Here is a 16,153-nt window from a genome sequence, read left to right on the forward strand (position 1 = left end):
CACTGCATTTTAAGGTAGACACTGGCAAGTAGTTTAATTCCTTCTCAGTCTCTTTTTACTGAATCATTCCACTTTCCAACCAGGGTGTTCCCCAAGGCTCATCTATCTACAGATCATTTCTTTGGTGATCTTATCAGCCCCCTTGGGTTCAATTGCCATGTTTATGCAAATCACTCTAAATATCCAACCTTAATTTCCCTTTTGAGCTCCAGTCCCCACATCATCAACTACCTGCTGGACATTTCCATTTAGATTAACTGTTGTTGTTTGTGACTGAGTCGTTTCACTCGTGTCCAACTCTGTGACGCCATTTTGGGGTTTTCTTGGCTAAGTCACTGGAGTGGTTTGCCATTTCCTTCTCCAGCTCATTTTACAGATGAGGGAAACTGAGGCAAACTGGGTTAAGTAACCTGCCCAGGGTCACCCAGCTAGTAAGTATCTGAGACCAGATTTAAACTGAGGAAGATGAGTCTTCCTAATTCCAGGTCCAGCACTCTGTGCACTATGGCGCCACCTAGCTGCCCTAGATATATCGTAAGCATCTCAAATTCAACAAGTCCAAAACAGAATTATTTCTCTTTCCCCCCTAAATCTGTCCATACTTCTTTACTTCTGTTAAGGACGACACCCAATTTCCTTCCAGTAACTCAGGTTCACAACCTCAGAGTCATCCTTGGCTCTTATCCCTCGTTTACGCCGTCCCAATGCCTATTCAATCAGCTTCTAAGTCTCATCGATTTTACCTCCTCATTATCTCTTGCACCTGCATTCATGTAGCCACCACCCTAGTTCAGGCACTCATCACTTGGAGCCTGGACTATTTATTACGAAAGCCTCTTAATGATTCTCTGTTTCCAATCTCTCCCTTCTCCAATCCATTTTCCACATAGCTGACAAAATGATCTTCCTAAAGCATGTAGATTCTCCTGCTCAGGAACCTTAAATGGATTTCTCTTGCCTCTGGAGTAAATAGAAATTCCTCCTTCTGGGATTGAAAGCTCTTCACCATCCGGTGCCTAGCCCACCTTCCAGATATTTCACATATTTCATGTACTTCATGCACTTGACTGGGGTTAGATATATAGATGTGGAAGTCATTGTCATAGCAAAGATTATTAAAGCTATGGGAGTTATAAGTCACCAAGAAAGTGTAAAGAAAGAAGAAAAGGGGGCCTAGGCCAGAGCCTATGAAAGGTCAAACTCAGGATAATGAACCAGAAAAAAAAAATTGAAAAAGATAGGTAGGAGGAAAACCTAGATAGAATGTTATCAAAAACACACTGAGAGGATAGACTACACAGGAAGAGAAGGAGATCAGCAGCACCAAATACAGCAGATAGGTCAGTAAGGATGAGGACTTTAAAAAGACCATCAGATTTGGCCATTAAAGGATCACTGGTAATTTTGAAGAAATATTTTTTGTCAAGTAATAACACTTTTCTATTTCTACGTATTTGAAAGATTGTCACATAAAAGAGGTATTAACTATAGGTAAACAAAATTAATTAAATGTCCTAACATACACACATAAAATCAAATTAAACCTCATAGGTATCATTGCCAATTGATGGAATAAGATGTATAATGGGAATATGACTTTGGAAAGATTTACCTTATTCAAAAGAACCAGATAAATAAAAAGAAGGGTAGAATTATATCATAGATTAAGATATACTCATGGGAGGAAATCCAAGAACTAGGGGAGAATAGCATGGCGGAGAATATTTGGGTGAAAATCAGTGGAGTCAGAAGCAGAAGTAATATTGTCTTTGAGGTAAGCTACAGACCACCTAGACAGAAAGAGGAAAAAGATGAATTCAGGAAGTAAATCACAAGTTTGCCACTGGGCTATGATAAAACAGCATTGGGGAACTTAATTATCAATATACATCTTCTGGAAGTCTCTATGCCAAAAGCAAAGCAACTAATGATTTCTTGACATCATTGTGTTAATATCATCCTTCTAAAGATGGAGGAACAATTTATCTTTGTTAATAAAAAATTTTTTAAGGTAGAAGAGCTATCAATGACTACAAGAGCATTTTAGAAATGCTAAGTCTCAGAAAATGCTGAGGCTGGCAAGGAAAGCTAAGGGCACCAAAAAGGATCTTAAACCTATATTGCAGGAGGATCAAAAAATTGAGAGAACCCAAGATCTGGGAGGGGAAAGAATTATGATAATGGGTGAGAGAGATGGCAGAACAGTTTTACTATTGTGATTCTGTTTTCTCTTCAAAGGAGAATGATCTTTGGACTGTAAAGGACAGAAGAAAATGGCTAATAGGGTATTAACACCCTAGATAAGTAAAGAGATTGTAAGAGGACAACTAGCTACTCTTGATAAGTTTAAGTCACCTGGTCCAGATGAACCAGGATATTTAAAGACCTGGCAAATGTGAATGGTAACCACAGTGAGAGATCGTAAAGAGCTGGGCCAATACTCCAGGCTTGGAAAGGTGCAAGTGTTGCCCTGATTTTCAAAAAATGGAAGACAGCGGAGTCTGCCTAGGCCAGTGAGTTTGACCTCAATTCCTAGCAAAATACAGAATTTATAATTAGAGCTAGTGAACCATCTAAGGATCTAGAAGTAATTTAGTGATGGTAAAGAGCCAGATCACTTCATCCAGAGCAGGTTATGCCAGACTCAACTTATTTCCTTTTGGAACAGGGTTCCTAGATTGGAGGATACTGCAAATGTAATTTACTTAGATTTTAGCAAAGGATTTGACAAAGTCTCTCATGCTGCTCTTGTGGACAAAATGAAAAGATGTGGACTAGATGAGAGTGCAGTTTGGTAGTCAAAACTGGTTGAAAAGCTGGACTCAAGTGTTGTTAATGTTCAGTATTTGGACCTGGACCCCACCCAGCAAAACAGGTGAGGTAGTACCTTGGAGAGAAGTCGGAAGAGGGTCTCAGGCTGCAAGACAACCAAGTCACTAAGACCACATCCTTCTTCCTCCTGTCCCAGAGCCACTGACAAGGCATGAGAGAGCTAGGATCAGACGTGTTCTCAGAGGACATCTAGTCCAACACCTTCATTTTATAGGTAAGGAAACTGAGGCCCTAGAAAATTAAGTGACTTTGTCAAGGTCAAATAGATAGTAAAGATCAGAGGCAGGATTGAAATTCAGATTTCTAACTCCAAATCCAAGGCTCTTTCCACTGTACCACACTGCCTCCCTTACGAAAATGGTGGAAAGGACAAGAATGGGAAGTGGAGGAAAGAAGCAAGAATAATGGCAGTGGAAGCTGTAGCAATCAGACATCCCCAGAGACTGGAAAAAACTGTGCTCCCTCTGTCAGGGTACAGATAATGAGCTGCCCCACCAGAGCAGGAGGAGCTGGAGGCATATTAGGGTACACTCACCTGGCCATGTACACATACCAGTGACTATGGAAGAGAGAGCGAAGCTAACAGCTTTGACAGCCCTGCCTCACTCAAATCCAATTCATGAGCAAGTCAAGACATCATCCTCATGATGTCATTGGTCCTCTTCAAGAACGAAAGATGAACACCCACGACCACCTATGGGTAAAGAGTGGACTAGATCCTCCCCAGATTCTCTTTCCACTCCTTAGAATCTGTGATTCCTTGATTTATTTTGCTCATTCCAGAGGATAGAGTTAGGGGCAAAAATTGGAAGTTTGAGGGAGATTGATTTTTGCTCAGCAGAAAGTAAAAAAATGGAAGAACATATTAATAAATAGAACTATTCAAAACAGAATTCAGAATAAAATAGAACTATTCAAAATACTTTCAGGGTGTAGTAAGCTCCCCGTCATTAGTGGATGTTGCAAGTGCAGCCCTTTGACTGAATCCAAATGTCACAGTTTGTGATTTTTGGATTGAAGTTTGGCCACACTTGAGGACCTAGAGAGCCATATGTGGCCTCAAGGCTGCAGCTTCCCCACCCCTGGACTAAACCTTTAAGCTCTCAAATGACTATGATTCTGTGATCCTATAAAGGATTTTACTCCTCTTCTTTGCCCCTTCAGAAACAGAAGAAAAACACAGTACAACAGAAAAAACTGGAGTCAGAACTACAGAGTCAGAGAAACTAACCTCATATCCCACCAACAACGCGTAGTATTCAAGGTCACCTATTTGACCTTGTGCCAGTCATTTAACCTTCTTGAGTCTCAATTTCCTCATCAGTAAAATAAAAGGGTTGGACAAAATATCCCTTCTAGCTCTTGATCTGTGAGTCTATGTAGGACCCTGGCTGCCTCCTCCAGAAAGCTCCTTCGTACCTCTTTCCCATTCCTACCCTCCCGCCCTGTCCAAAAACCAGAGCAAGGCCAGCTTCCTTCCTTCTCAGATACTTCCTCACCACAGGATGCCCCAGAATCTCAGTGAACTTTGAGTGGAGGCCAAAGGAAACCAGAAGTCAGAGGCTACAGAAGTGAGGACTGGCTGAAGATAGTAGGGTCACTCCAGACCATATCCAGAATCTTTCCAGCCTTGCAGTAACACAGTTCCGCTTTGGACAAAAGAAAATAGCAGAAAAAGGAGAAAGGAAATTGTTGGGCAAAGGGGAATTACTTGTCGATTAATACAATTAAAGACCCTTTGGAGATTCTGGCTCAGCCAATATCTGTGATTTCATCTGCCAGGGTGTTTTAAAAAGGCCTCAGGGAATGTGGTTTCAAAGAGAGTTCTTCCAGACCTGCCACTTTTGGTTGACCTCAGAGGTCAGAACGAGGACCAATAAGGAGAAGAAGTATCTGCTCTATCTTGGGCCTTCCTCCAAACAAGCAAGGCCTCAGCTCGAAGTTAACTCAGCACAGAGACAGCAGTGGATTTATTCAGTCCACAAGCATTTATCATGCACCTGTTACTGCTGTTCAGTTTCAGTTTGTTTTGTTTCAGTTGTATATCATTTCAGAGTATGTTGTTTCAGTCATGTCCGACTCTTTGTGACCCCATTTTCTTGGCAAAATTACTGGAGTAGTTTGCCACTTCCTTCTCCAGATCATTTTACAGATGAGGAAACTGAGGCCAAAAGGATTAAGTGACTCGCTTAGGGTCACACAGCTTGTAAGTGTCTGATGTTGGATTCTTCCTAACTCCAGGTCCAGAGCTCTATCCACTGCACCACCTAGTTGTCCTTATTATGCACCTACTATATGCTGGACACAATGCTAAACACTGTGGCTACCAAAAAAAAAAAAAAAAAAAAAAGCAAAGAACAGCCCCTGCACCGGAGGAGCTCAGAATCTAATGAGAAATGCACCATACGTACAAACAAGCTTGATCAACAGAGGCAAGGCACCAGCATCAAGGGGAAATAGGAAAGGCTTCTTGCAGAGGATAAGATTTTAGTTGTGACTTGAAGTAGGCTAGGGAAGCAAGGAGACAAGATGGGAAGGGAGAGGATTCCAGGTATGGGAGACAGCCAGTGAAAATGCCTCGAGTCAGGAAACTGAGTATATCATGGAAAGAACTGCACGGAGCCCTATGTCACCCAATCACAGAGTTTATGTAAGGGATTAAAGGTAGAAGACTGGGAAGGTAGGAAGGGGACAGGTTAGGAAAAACTTGGAATGACAGAGGACTTTACATTTGATCCTGGAGGTGATGGGGAGCCACTGGACTTTATTAAATAGGGAAGTGACATGGTCAGACCTAAGATCACTTTGATAGCTGAGCGGAAGACATGGTTCCTAAGTACTGAGGTTCAAGACGAGGCTGGATGACTGGCCACTTACTGAGGATGTCATAGAAGGAACTCCCATTCAAGTGCCAGTTGGAATAGATTACCTCTGAAGTTCACTGTCCCGCCAAGATTCTATCAATGGAGGCCCTTGCTTTCAGTACTTAGCAATGACTCATCTTCCTTCCATTTGGCTTCTTTCAGACAAACCTGTCATGCTTCAGTTCCTTGACTGGATTCTTCGAGGCGTATCCCAAGTGGTGTTCATTAATAACCCCATCAGCGGGATCATCATCATAACTGGGCTGCTGGTCCAGAGTCCCTGGTTGACCCTCACAGGCTGCCTGGGAAATACAGTGTCCACACTGACAGCCCTACTGCTCGGTCAAGACAGGTAAGGGTCGTCCACTGGGATCTGTCCGTCTTGTTTGCTACAACCCTAAAACTCTGTGCTGGTGAGGAATGATGAATTCCATCAGGAAGGAACAATGACAAATGTGTCCTTAAATGAAGTGATTCTTTATTTTCAAAAATCCATTGTAATTCTCTGAGTCCAAAGTATTATTTTTCCTTTGTATCACAGATATTGGATGTTGTGTCCAAATTGTAGGATCTTCTCACGTTTCTGAGGCCCCTTTAAACTTTAATCCTTTCAAATCAGAAGACCCGGGTTCTACTGCTGCTTGTTGTTCAATCGTTTCAGTCATATCCCACTATTCCAGACCCCATTTGGGGTTTTCTTGGCAGAGATACTAGAGTGGTTTGTCATTTCCTTCTCCAGCTCATCTTACAGATGAGGAAACTGAGGCCAACAGGCTTAAGTGACTTGCCCAGGGTCACACAGCTAGTAAGTGTTATGTGTCTGAGGCTGGATTTGAACTCAGGTCCTCCTGACTCCAGGACCGGTGCTCTATCCACTGTGCCGCCTAGCTGCCCCAGAATATAAGTTTTGTAAAGCATAGTTACATATGTGAGAGCATAGATCTAGAGCTTAAAGGGATTTCAAAGACCACCTAATCCATTCCCCTTCCACTTTTCCAATGAGGTCATTGAGGATCAGGGCGGTTGTGACTTGTCCAGGGTCCCATAGATAGTAAACATACATCAGAAACAGCATTGGTACCCAGCTTTCCCTGATATTAAGGTCAACTCTGTATCTGCTACAATACCCTGCCTGTATTTACACATAGGTGTACATATAGGTAGATATAGATATTCTCAAAGATGAATGGGCAGGATTAATGACCTCTAAGGGTCCCTTCCTGGGAAGGCAACAATCAATGATTCTGTAACCCCATATGTAGACGTCATCTGATCCTGGATCAGATATTGAAAGTTGGAGGGGACCTCAGAGGTCATTTAGTCTAACCCCCTCATTTTACATTTGAGAAATCTGAAGGCCGTGGAGGCTAAGTGATTTACCCAAGATTACATAGGAAATAAGCATCAGAAGGCAGATGTGAACCAAGGTCCTCTGACTTCAGAGCCTGTATCCTTCCCACAGTTCTAATTGATGCAAAAAAAAAATCTGATATCATCCTCTTCCTATACAAATATTTATACATTTTTATTTTGTTAGCAGAGTACAATATAGTGTTAACACAATAGAATAGTTCTTATCTCCAGAAGGGCTTTGTTGAATGAATATGTGTAGCCTGGGAATTCATGGATAGGGCCTGTGATGTCTTTTCTCTTCAGTATATTTGTATAATGAGTTTATCAAATTCCTTATTGTCCCCTTCCCAGGAAAGGAAAGTTTCAAGGAGGGGGGAAGATAGCGCAATGTGGACTGCAGCTAAGAGGAAGGAGCCCAAGTGGGGCATCCTCTGTGCTCTGGGCATTGGCTAGGAGGGGAGAGGAGTGAGAGTGCTGTAGGCCTAAACTCTACTTAACTCCAAGACTATATACAAAGTGGTTTCATTTTAATAAGAAATACATCTATCTATAATCTTTTATTTTGGCTAAAAGAGCCACTCCAGGGTACTCAAAAAACTCCTGAGTTGCTTCTAATTGCCTAGCCTTGGACTGAATGATAGATAGGGAAGGTCATTTCCAGTTCATACTATATTCTGTGACTCATACGGAAACCAGAATCAAGGAAACAATGAGCAGGCTGGTAGAGGTGGAAGTCCTTGTCTACTTGTAAGAATCTGAGATCTTATTGGTGCAGGTACCCTTTTATCCTTCCCTCCCCTCCCCACCCATCTCACTGCAGAAGCAGGTTGAAGTCCATCTATGCCTTTTCATCCTTAATGTCTCTTGTTCCAATGTCAAGCTTCTACAGAGGGCTGACCCTAAGTGCTGAAGAAGGCCTTCCTTTAGGTCAAGAGTCCTTAACCTATTCCATATCATGGACTCCCGGGCGAAACCTATGGACCCCTTTTCTGAACAATGTGTTTAAATGCAGAAAATGTCTTACATTGGGGTTACAAAGAAAGTCGATCATATTGGTTATCAAAATATTTTTTAAAGAATCGTTTTATGGACTCCAGGATAAGAACATATGCTCTACACTGATAACTACAGAATGACATTTCTTATAGTCATATGTTATTGACTTCTTGCATGTTTTCCAGAAAGACTTTCCAAACTTTTCTTCAACACCTAATCCTATTTCTTCCTATTTAATCCTATTCTTCCTCATCTACTCTAAGCAAACAAATCTTTCTGCCTACTTGACTGAGAGGATTGAGAGTCATCTGAGGGAAAGCCCTTTGCCTCCCACATGCTCTAAGTCACTGAATACTTCATAAGCATTAGCTCTGGGCCTGGGCTGTCCAACCCATTATCTTTATCCTCCTTTCCTAACACAAGCAGCCTACCTCCTTTTCATATTATTTTGTACTAGTCATTGATGGCAATGCAGGGTTTTGGGGCAAGCTCTGAGGCTCCTTAATCATGGACACAAATATATAATTAGCACATCAATTGCTTCCATGGGCTTTTGTACGTGTGCCTATGCACCTGGAATTCAATTCAATTCAGCAAGTATGTATTAAACACTTATTTTGCTTTGTTTTGAGCTAGTATTCTGCCTGTGAGGCCCAGGGGCACCCTGATAGAAACAGAAATAGTGTCGGCCCTCCAGAACTGAAGCTTTACTACACTGATACTGAAATTCAAAATAATTTGAGGAAGAGGCCAGAGGACTCACACCACTGAGGTTGGGGTGGGCATCAGGGAGGGCTTCGTGTAGATGGCCAAGATGGGGAAGGAGTATATTCTAGGCTTAGAAGAGAGCTTATGGAAAGACTTGAAAGTTATCTCTTTTTGTTTAAACACTATCCTTTATAATCTTGCTTTCACATTAGGTACTTATTAAATATTTGTGGTTTGTGTATTCCTACTTTTAATTTTGGAGCAGCTAGATGGGCTCAGTGAATAGAGTGCTGGCCAAAAGACTCATCTTCATGAGCTCAAATCTGGCCTCAGACACTTACTAGCTGTGTGATCCTGGGCAAGTCACTTAACCTTGTTTGCCTCCGTTTCTTCATCTGTAAAAAGAGCCAGAGAAGGAAATGGCAAACCACTCCAGTATCTTTGTCAAGAAAACCCCAAATGGGGTCACAAAAAGTCAGACGTGACCAAAACAACTAAACAACAGCAAATCTTAATATTCCTAATAAATTCTTTCTACGAGCACAAGGCACAGTAACCTTGAGCCTCTGTGTATGATTGCATATTCCCAGATAGCAGATTCTGATTTAATGAGGTTTAGTTTCTTTTTATTTAATACACCATACAGTTAGAAGTCTCCCATACTAAATGCTACAGCAATCAGCCCTCTTTGGGAAGCAGCTCGGAGCAATGAAGAGCTAGGCTTGAAGTCAGGAGAAACCTGAGTTTAAATCCCATCTCTGATACTGGCTGTGTGACTGGGCAAGGTCATTAGCCTCTCTGTACCTCAATTTCCTCATCTATAAAATGGTTTCAGTAGTATTTGCTGCATATACCTCTCACAAAATTGTCATGAGGATCAACTGAGCTAACATACGTAAAACTTTTTGCAGATCTTAAAGGGCTACCAGAGAAGGTGGTATAATTAATAATAATAATGATAGCCTTTCTATAGAGCTTTAAGGTTTGCAAAGCTCTTTGCATGCATTTGATTGATCTTGGTATCTTATGGAAAGACCACTAGCTCTGACATCAAAGAAGCTTGGTTCAAACTCTACCTCTAGACCTCACTACCTGTGCCCTTAACATCCCTGGACCTCAAAATCTTCATCTTTTAAATGAGTGAATTGGACTAAATGGCCTTAAAGGCCATTTCAGCTCAGGATCTATGATCCTATGGTCCTTAGCTCTTTTAACCATTAGCATCAGTACCTATAGACACATGGGTCCTAGGATCATAGATTCAGAGCTGAAAGAGACCTCAGAGGACATCTCTCAACCTCCTCATTTACAGATGAGGAAACTGAGGCCCAGAAAAGGTAAATGACTTGCCCAAGGTCACCTAAATACAGTCAAAGGTAGGAATCTGAACTAAATTTTTCTTACTCCAAAGTCTGTGTTCTTTCGTACCAAGCTAAGTAAGGGTCAAGGCAGTAAGAAGTTATATGGCTTTCACAGGTTGTACATTTTGCATGAGATATTCATAGGATTATAGATCTAGAACCAGAAAGAACCTCAGAAAGAACCACCATCTATAGAGTGTCAGTCATTTTCAGTCAAATCTGACTCTCTGTGACCCCATTTGGGATTTTCTTGGCAGAGATACTGGAGTGGTTTTCCATTTCCTTCTCTATGTCATTTTGTAGATAAGGAAACTGATGTGAAGAAGGTTAAGTGACTTGCTCAGGGTCACCAAGTGTCAGGCCAGATTTGAACTCAGGAAGATGATTCTTCTGACTCCATGCTGGGCACTCCATTGCCACCTAGCTTTCTTATCTGTAAAAAAGATACTTTCGTAAGTAAAAATCTCTAAGCAAGGCAGAAGTCCTTTTTAAAACACAACACTTGACTCTGGGAAGAAAGGACTAAATAGAACCAGAAGTGCATGAATTTGTTCATTATTCTTCCTTCCCTTTAGCAATAAGAAAGATTGCCTCCCACCCAAAAAAAAAACATAAGAAGAAAGAAGCATACATGGAGATATAAGTATATTTTTATTTTTAAAACCATGCTCTTTAAAAAAAAATTTATATTCTACAAGTATTTGTTGAACTGAAATGAATTTATTGAACAAATGAAATATATTTTTGTTATTTTATTTATGTATTTGTGTGATGAACTCTTCCAGCTCTTTCCACCTCTACTCTGCATCAGCTGTTCAAGAAGATGGAATTACCTTACACCTCATCATCACTAGAAACTGTTAAATCTCCATGATCCTGAACTTTGAAATTCCCTCCAACCACAATCTCCTGTGTTCCTCCTCTCCCTCTTCCTTCACTCCTGCTCTTCAGCCTTATCATGACCTCTGTACTTGAGTTCCTCCCTAATCTCACAATACATCAACTCTGCTCCAGGCCTACATACTTCTCAACTCAGTTTTGATCATTTGATCAGCACCCACTATTCCCTTTTCACTGTCTCTGAATCCTTTGCCCCTGTAACCTTCTGTTGCTTCTGTCCTGTACCCTTAACCCTGGGAAATCCCTACTGTCTACCTCTTCTGCTTCTACTCCAATGCTATTGAAAACTATTGGGGGGAGCTCATAAAACTTTAGTGACCAGGCCTACCACACTTTTATATTATCTAACCTCAGTTGGGCAATCGCTGCTGAATAACATTTCTTTTACTCATGTTGTTGACCTTTCACATTATCCAGAGAGGCTCTTCAAACCTTCCTCTTCTTCAACCCCCAACTTTATCTGTTCCTCAATTACTCTCAGCAGAAAATCTTGTTGCCTACTTGACTGAAAAGATTGGGAGCCATCTAAGGGAATTCTCTTAGCCACTTTTCCTCCACTCCTGTTCCTCTCAATGTCCTCATCACTCATCTCCTTCTTTCTAATTGCAGAGGAAAAGGTATCTCTCCTCCTTAAGCTAACCTGCCTACCTATGTCCTCCACTCCCTCCCCTTCTATTTTCTCTGTTATCTGGCTCTATTATTGATTCCCTCTTACATGTGTAACTTCTCTTCAGCCTACAGACACAATCAGTTCTCCCCTGTGTTCAAAAAACAAAACTACCTTTCTTTTGATCCTGCAATAACTTGAAATTACTTCTTATTTTTCTTTTCCTTTTCACAAACTTAAAAACAAGAGTAGTTCATACTCATGGTCTCCACTTCCTTATTGGCTAGTCATTTGTCAGCCCCTTGGAGTCTGGCTTCCAGCCACAATACTATACTGAAACAGGTCTCTCCAACGTTATGAATGGCCTAAATATCACCAAAGTTAATTATGTTTGGGGTTTTCATGTTTATTATGTTTGGGTTTTTTTGTCTCTTGGTGAATCATCCTTTTCCTCCCTTGGCTTCCACAATGCTTCATGCTCACAATCTTTCTCCTACTTCTCTGATTGCTCCTCATTCTTTTTTTGTGCTCCCCATCCTCCTCCTGCTTGAACTTTAGAATCCCCAAGGCCGTCTCCTTTTTTCTCTACAGATTCTCTTCTTTGGCAATGTTATATGTTCTTATGGCTTTATTATCACCTCTATGCAAATGACTCATCACTTTCCCTACCATAAACCTTTTCTGTCCCTAAGGTCTCCATTTTTGTTGACCAAGTCACCATCATTCCTAGGCTCATTGACTAAGGCTTATGATTCTGGAGCCCTCTTTGTTTCTTCCCTCTCCCTCACCTGATATGATTCAACCAGTAGTCACATCCTGCCATTTCAACTTGAGTGATATTTCTTGTCTGGTCTCTTCTCTCTATTCCAACTGCCACCTCTTCTAACCTAGGCTATCATAACAGCTCCTAACACACTGCTGCCTGATAAATCTTCTCTCACACAGTTACAATCACTCCTCTGCTCCAAAACCTTCAGAATCTACTTGTTGTCTCTTAAATAAAGCATTAACTCTTGACTTTGGCATTCAAGATCCTCCCAATTTGGTTTTAGACAATACAGATATTTCATACTATTGCTCCCCTTCATTTACTCTATATTCCAACCTAACCAGGGGAAGGGAATGAGAAGGGAAGTGAATAAACATTTATTTAACACCTACTATATGCCAGGCACTGTGCTAAGTGCTTTTTGCAAATATTATCTCATTTGATCCTCATAACAGCCTTGACAAATAGATACTATTACTATCTCCACTTTACAGTAGAGGAAAATGAAGCAATAACATTAGTAGTAATATTAATAGTTAACATTTATGTAGTGCTTAAGATGTTCCAGGCACTGTGCTAAGTGCTTTACGATTATTATGTCCTTTGATCCTCACAACAAGCCTGGGAGGTAGGTGCTATTATTATCTCCTTTTTACAGTTGAGGAAACTGAGGCAAAAAGAGGTTAAGTGACTTCCCCAGAGTCACACAGCTAGTTATTGTCCAAAGTTAGATTTGAACTCAGGTTTTCCTAACTCCAAGCCCAGAACTCTATCCATTGCATCACCAGCTGCCTCTCTAACTAAATCACTCCATCCTCTCATTCTTATCCTGCCCTCACCTGTCTCCATACCTTTGCTCCCCTTTATTCCCCCATGCTGATAATAGATTCCTTTCTTCCACCCATTGAAGTTTTTCCCTTCCTTTTTTTTAACTTTTTTCTTTTTAATTTATTTATTTTTAGTTTTCAACATTCACTTCCACAAGATGTTGAGTTCCAAATTTTCTCCCCATCTTGCCACACACACCGCAAGACAGCGTGCATTCTGAATATCCCTTTTCCTAATCTGCCCTCCCTTCTATCATCCCCCTTTCTCTTATCCTCTTCCTCTTCTACTTTCCTGCAGGGCAGGATAGATTTCTATAACCCATTGCCTATGTATCTTATTTCCCAGTTGCATGTAAAAACAATTTTTAACATTTGTTTTTAAAGCTTTGGGTTCCAAATTCTCTCCCTCCCTCCTCACCCACCCTCATTGAGAAGGCAAGAAACTTGATACAGGTTATACATGTGTAGTCATGCAAAACACTTCCATAGTAGTCATGTTGTGAAAAACTAACTATATTTTCCTTCATCCTATCCCACCCTTTGTTTATTCTATTCCCTTCCTCTTTAAAAGTCCACCTCAAATACTGCATCTTCCAAAAAGTCTTCCCTATCTACTCTTTCTTCAGATGAAAAGCCCTCTTCAACGTCACAGTTTTACCTGGACTTCTTTGCTCCTCTTCTCTTCTCTTTGTTTGATAGTTAGCTGGTTACTATCCTTCTTCTCACCTCTCCCCTTTAGACTGTAAGCTGCTTGATTGTAGGGCTTGTGTGATTTTTGTCTCTGTGTTTCCAGTACAGAATATGGTATTTTTTATATGTGAAACAGTGAATGTTGATTGAATTAAATGATGGTCCCATGAAACCTTAACTAAAGTTACCTTAAGATTGTATGAAATGAGAACATAAAGGGAAAAATGCTTTGGAAGTAAAGAGTGCTCCATAGATGCATGGTGCTATCCCACCTCTGCAGGATCAGCATATGTCGAAAAAACTCAGAGTGGGAAGACCTTCAGAGACAATCTGGTCCCTCTCCCTGAAAAAGATTCTCCCCTCAATATCAAATCAGATATGTGATCATCCAACCTTTACTTTAGACCTCCTGGGAAGGGGATTCCATTATTATAGAATTCAGAGTAGGAAGAGATCTTGAAGGCCATTGAGTTCAATTTCTTCTTTTTAAAGATGAGGAAACTAGGAAAATGGCAGAATATGTATGTCTGGTGCCTCACCCAGGATTACACAGATAATAAGTGAGAGGCAGCTAGGTGGTACAATAGTTAGAGCATTAGGCCTGGAGTTAGAAAGACCAGAGTTCAAATCTGGCCTTAGACACTTTCTAGCTGTGTGACACTGGGCAAGTCATATAATGTTGTTTGCCTCAGTTTCCTCATCTGTAAAATGAGCTGGAGAAGGAAATTGCAAACCACTTAGGTATCTTTACCAAGAAAAGCCCAAATGGAGTCACAAAGAGTCAGGCACAACTGAAACAATCCTGAAAGAGTGGCTGTGATTGGTAGGATGATGTCCTTGCATCAAACCTAGATCATTAGCTTTCACCCATCACTCACAGTTGTGTCCTCTGAGGTCAAGTAGAACAGGTCTAACCTCCATGTTGCAGCCCATCACGTCCAGTGCCTCTTTCCTACAGGTCAGCAATTGCAGCTGGGCTTCACGGCTATAATGCCACCCTGGTAGGAATACTTATGGCTCTTTTCTCCTACAAGGGAGACTATTACTGGTGGCTTCTATTCCCTGTGATTGTCATGTCCATGACATGGTGAGTACAACCTGTTTTTAAAAAAACATGCTTTTTCATTTGCATCAAGGACATGCGTACAATTGAAAAAAATTAACATTTAATGCTACTGGTTATTTGAGGTCACATGCTAAAAATTTAGTGAATTCAACTGCTACTTAATGCTGAAATGAATAATCCAGATTTATGCTCTAAACACAGCCTCAAATTCTTCTGTTATAGCATCCCACATTAATATATGTATACTGAATATATGCCACATACTGCTAAATGCATTTCATTTCCTTTTGGAGCGTGTTAATAACAAGTAAGAAAATGGCAAAATATTCATGTCTAATTTCAAAATCAGAGAAGATTGTCTTATTTCATCCTGATATCAAAGAACTGTGATTTTGCTTGTGGTGAGAACTACGAGACAGTGGATCTGTATCCAAATAAGTTCCAAGGGGCTCCAGAAGGCTCAGAGAGTTTAAGGTCTTTGCACAGCTAATAAATGTCAGAAGTGGGATTTGAACCCAGGTCCTTCTGGCCTCAAATTCAGCGTTCTCTCTGCCACACCTTTACTGCCTCTCTCCCTCATGCTTAAAATTTTTTTTTGTTAAATAGAGGTTTCCAGTATTGGAAAATTCCGCACAATGACAAGTGCATCAAAGCATAGATTCCCACAACGTCTAAGATTTTCAAGGCTTTTTTCTGAACTTGCCAGTAATTCAATGCATTTTCATGAGATATTTTTTCAAGAAAATTGCTTAACTCTAATTCCCTCTCTTCTGTTGTATGCATACAAAAGTGCTTCCTCTTGATTTTCTATTATGCTATAGAGGGTATGGAAACCTGTGTCACTCAAGGGCACATGGACCACAATCTCTAACCAATCAAGAATGCAGGATAAAAAAAAAACAAATTTAATTTTTATTTTTGGCAGGGAGGGGATGTGGTGAGAATATCTAGGACTTGGGTTTGTTTGGTTGGGTTTTTTGTTGTTTTTTTGTTTTTTTTCAGAGAGAGCTCTGGACAATTTATAGTCTTGGAAAGCTGTCCAGAGTTAGGAGACTTTCCCAGAGTCACATATCCAGCATGTGTCAGGGGTGAGGCTTGAATCAAGGGCTTCCAGATGCTAAAGCCAGCTCATTAGCCACTACCCCATGCTTCCTCTCATGAAACCCATTTTCAAAGCAAA

At 40.8% G+C, this 16,153-nt stretch overlaps 1 protein-coding gene across 5 annotated transcripts in view; it reads left to right on the forward strand.

Moving 5' to 3' along the window:
* The window catches only part of SLC14A1 (solute carrier family 14 member 1 (Kidd blood group)), a 57,076-nt gene that overhangs the window by 11,472 nt on the left and 29,451 nt on the right, over window positions 1-16,153 (forward strand). For all 5 annotated transcript variants that reach the window (XM_027868965.1, XM_027868968.1, XM_027868967.1 and 2 more), the window contains 2 exons: window positions 5,859-6,048; window positions 14,866-14,994. In XM_027868965.1, coding sequence (XP_027724766.1) covers window positions 5,859-6,048; window positions 14,866-14,994 — 319 coding nt within the window. The remainder of the gene's footprint in view (window positions 1-5,858; window positions 6,049-14,865; window positions 14,995-16,153) is intronic.

Source organism: Vombatus ursinus, unplaced genomic scaffold, assembly GCF_900497805.2.
Source record: "Vombatus ursinus unplaced genomic scaffold, bare-nosed wombat genome assembly UNPS02014791.1, whole genome shotgun sequence".
Lineage (NCBI taxonomy): Eukaryota > Metazoa > Chordata > Mammalia > Diprotodontia > Vombatidae > Vombatus > Vombatus ursinus.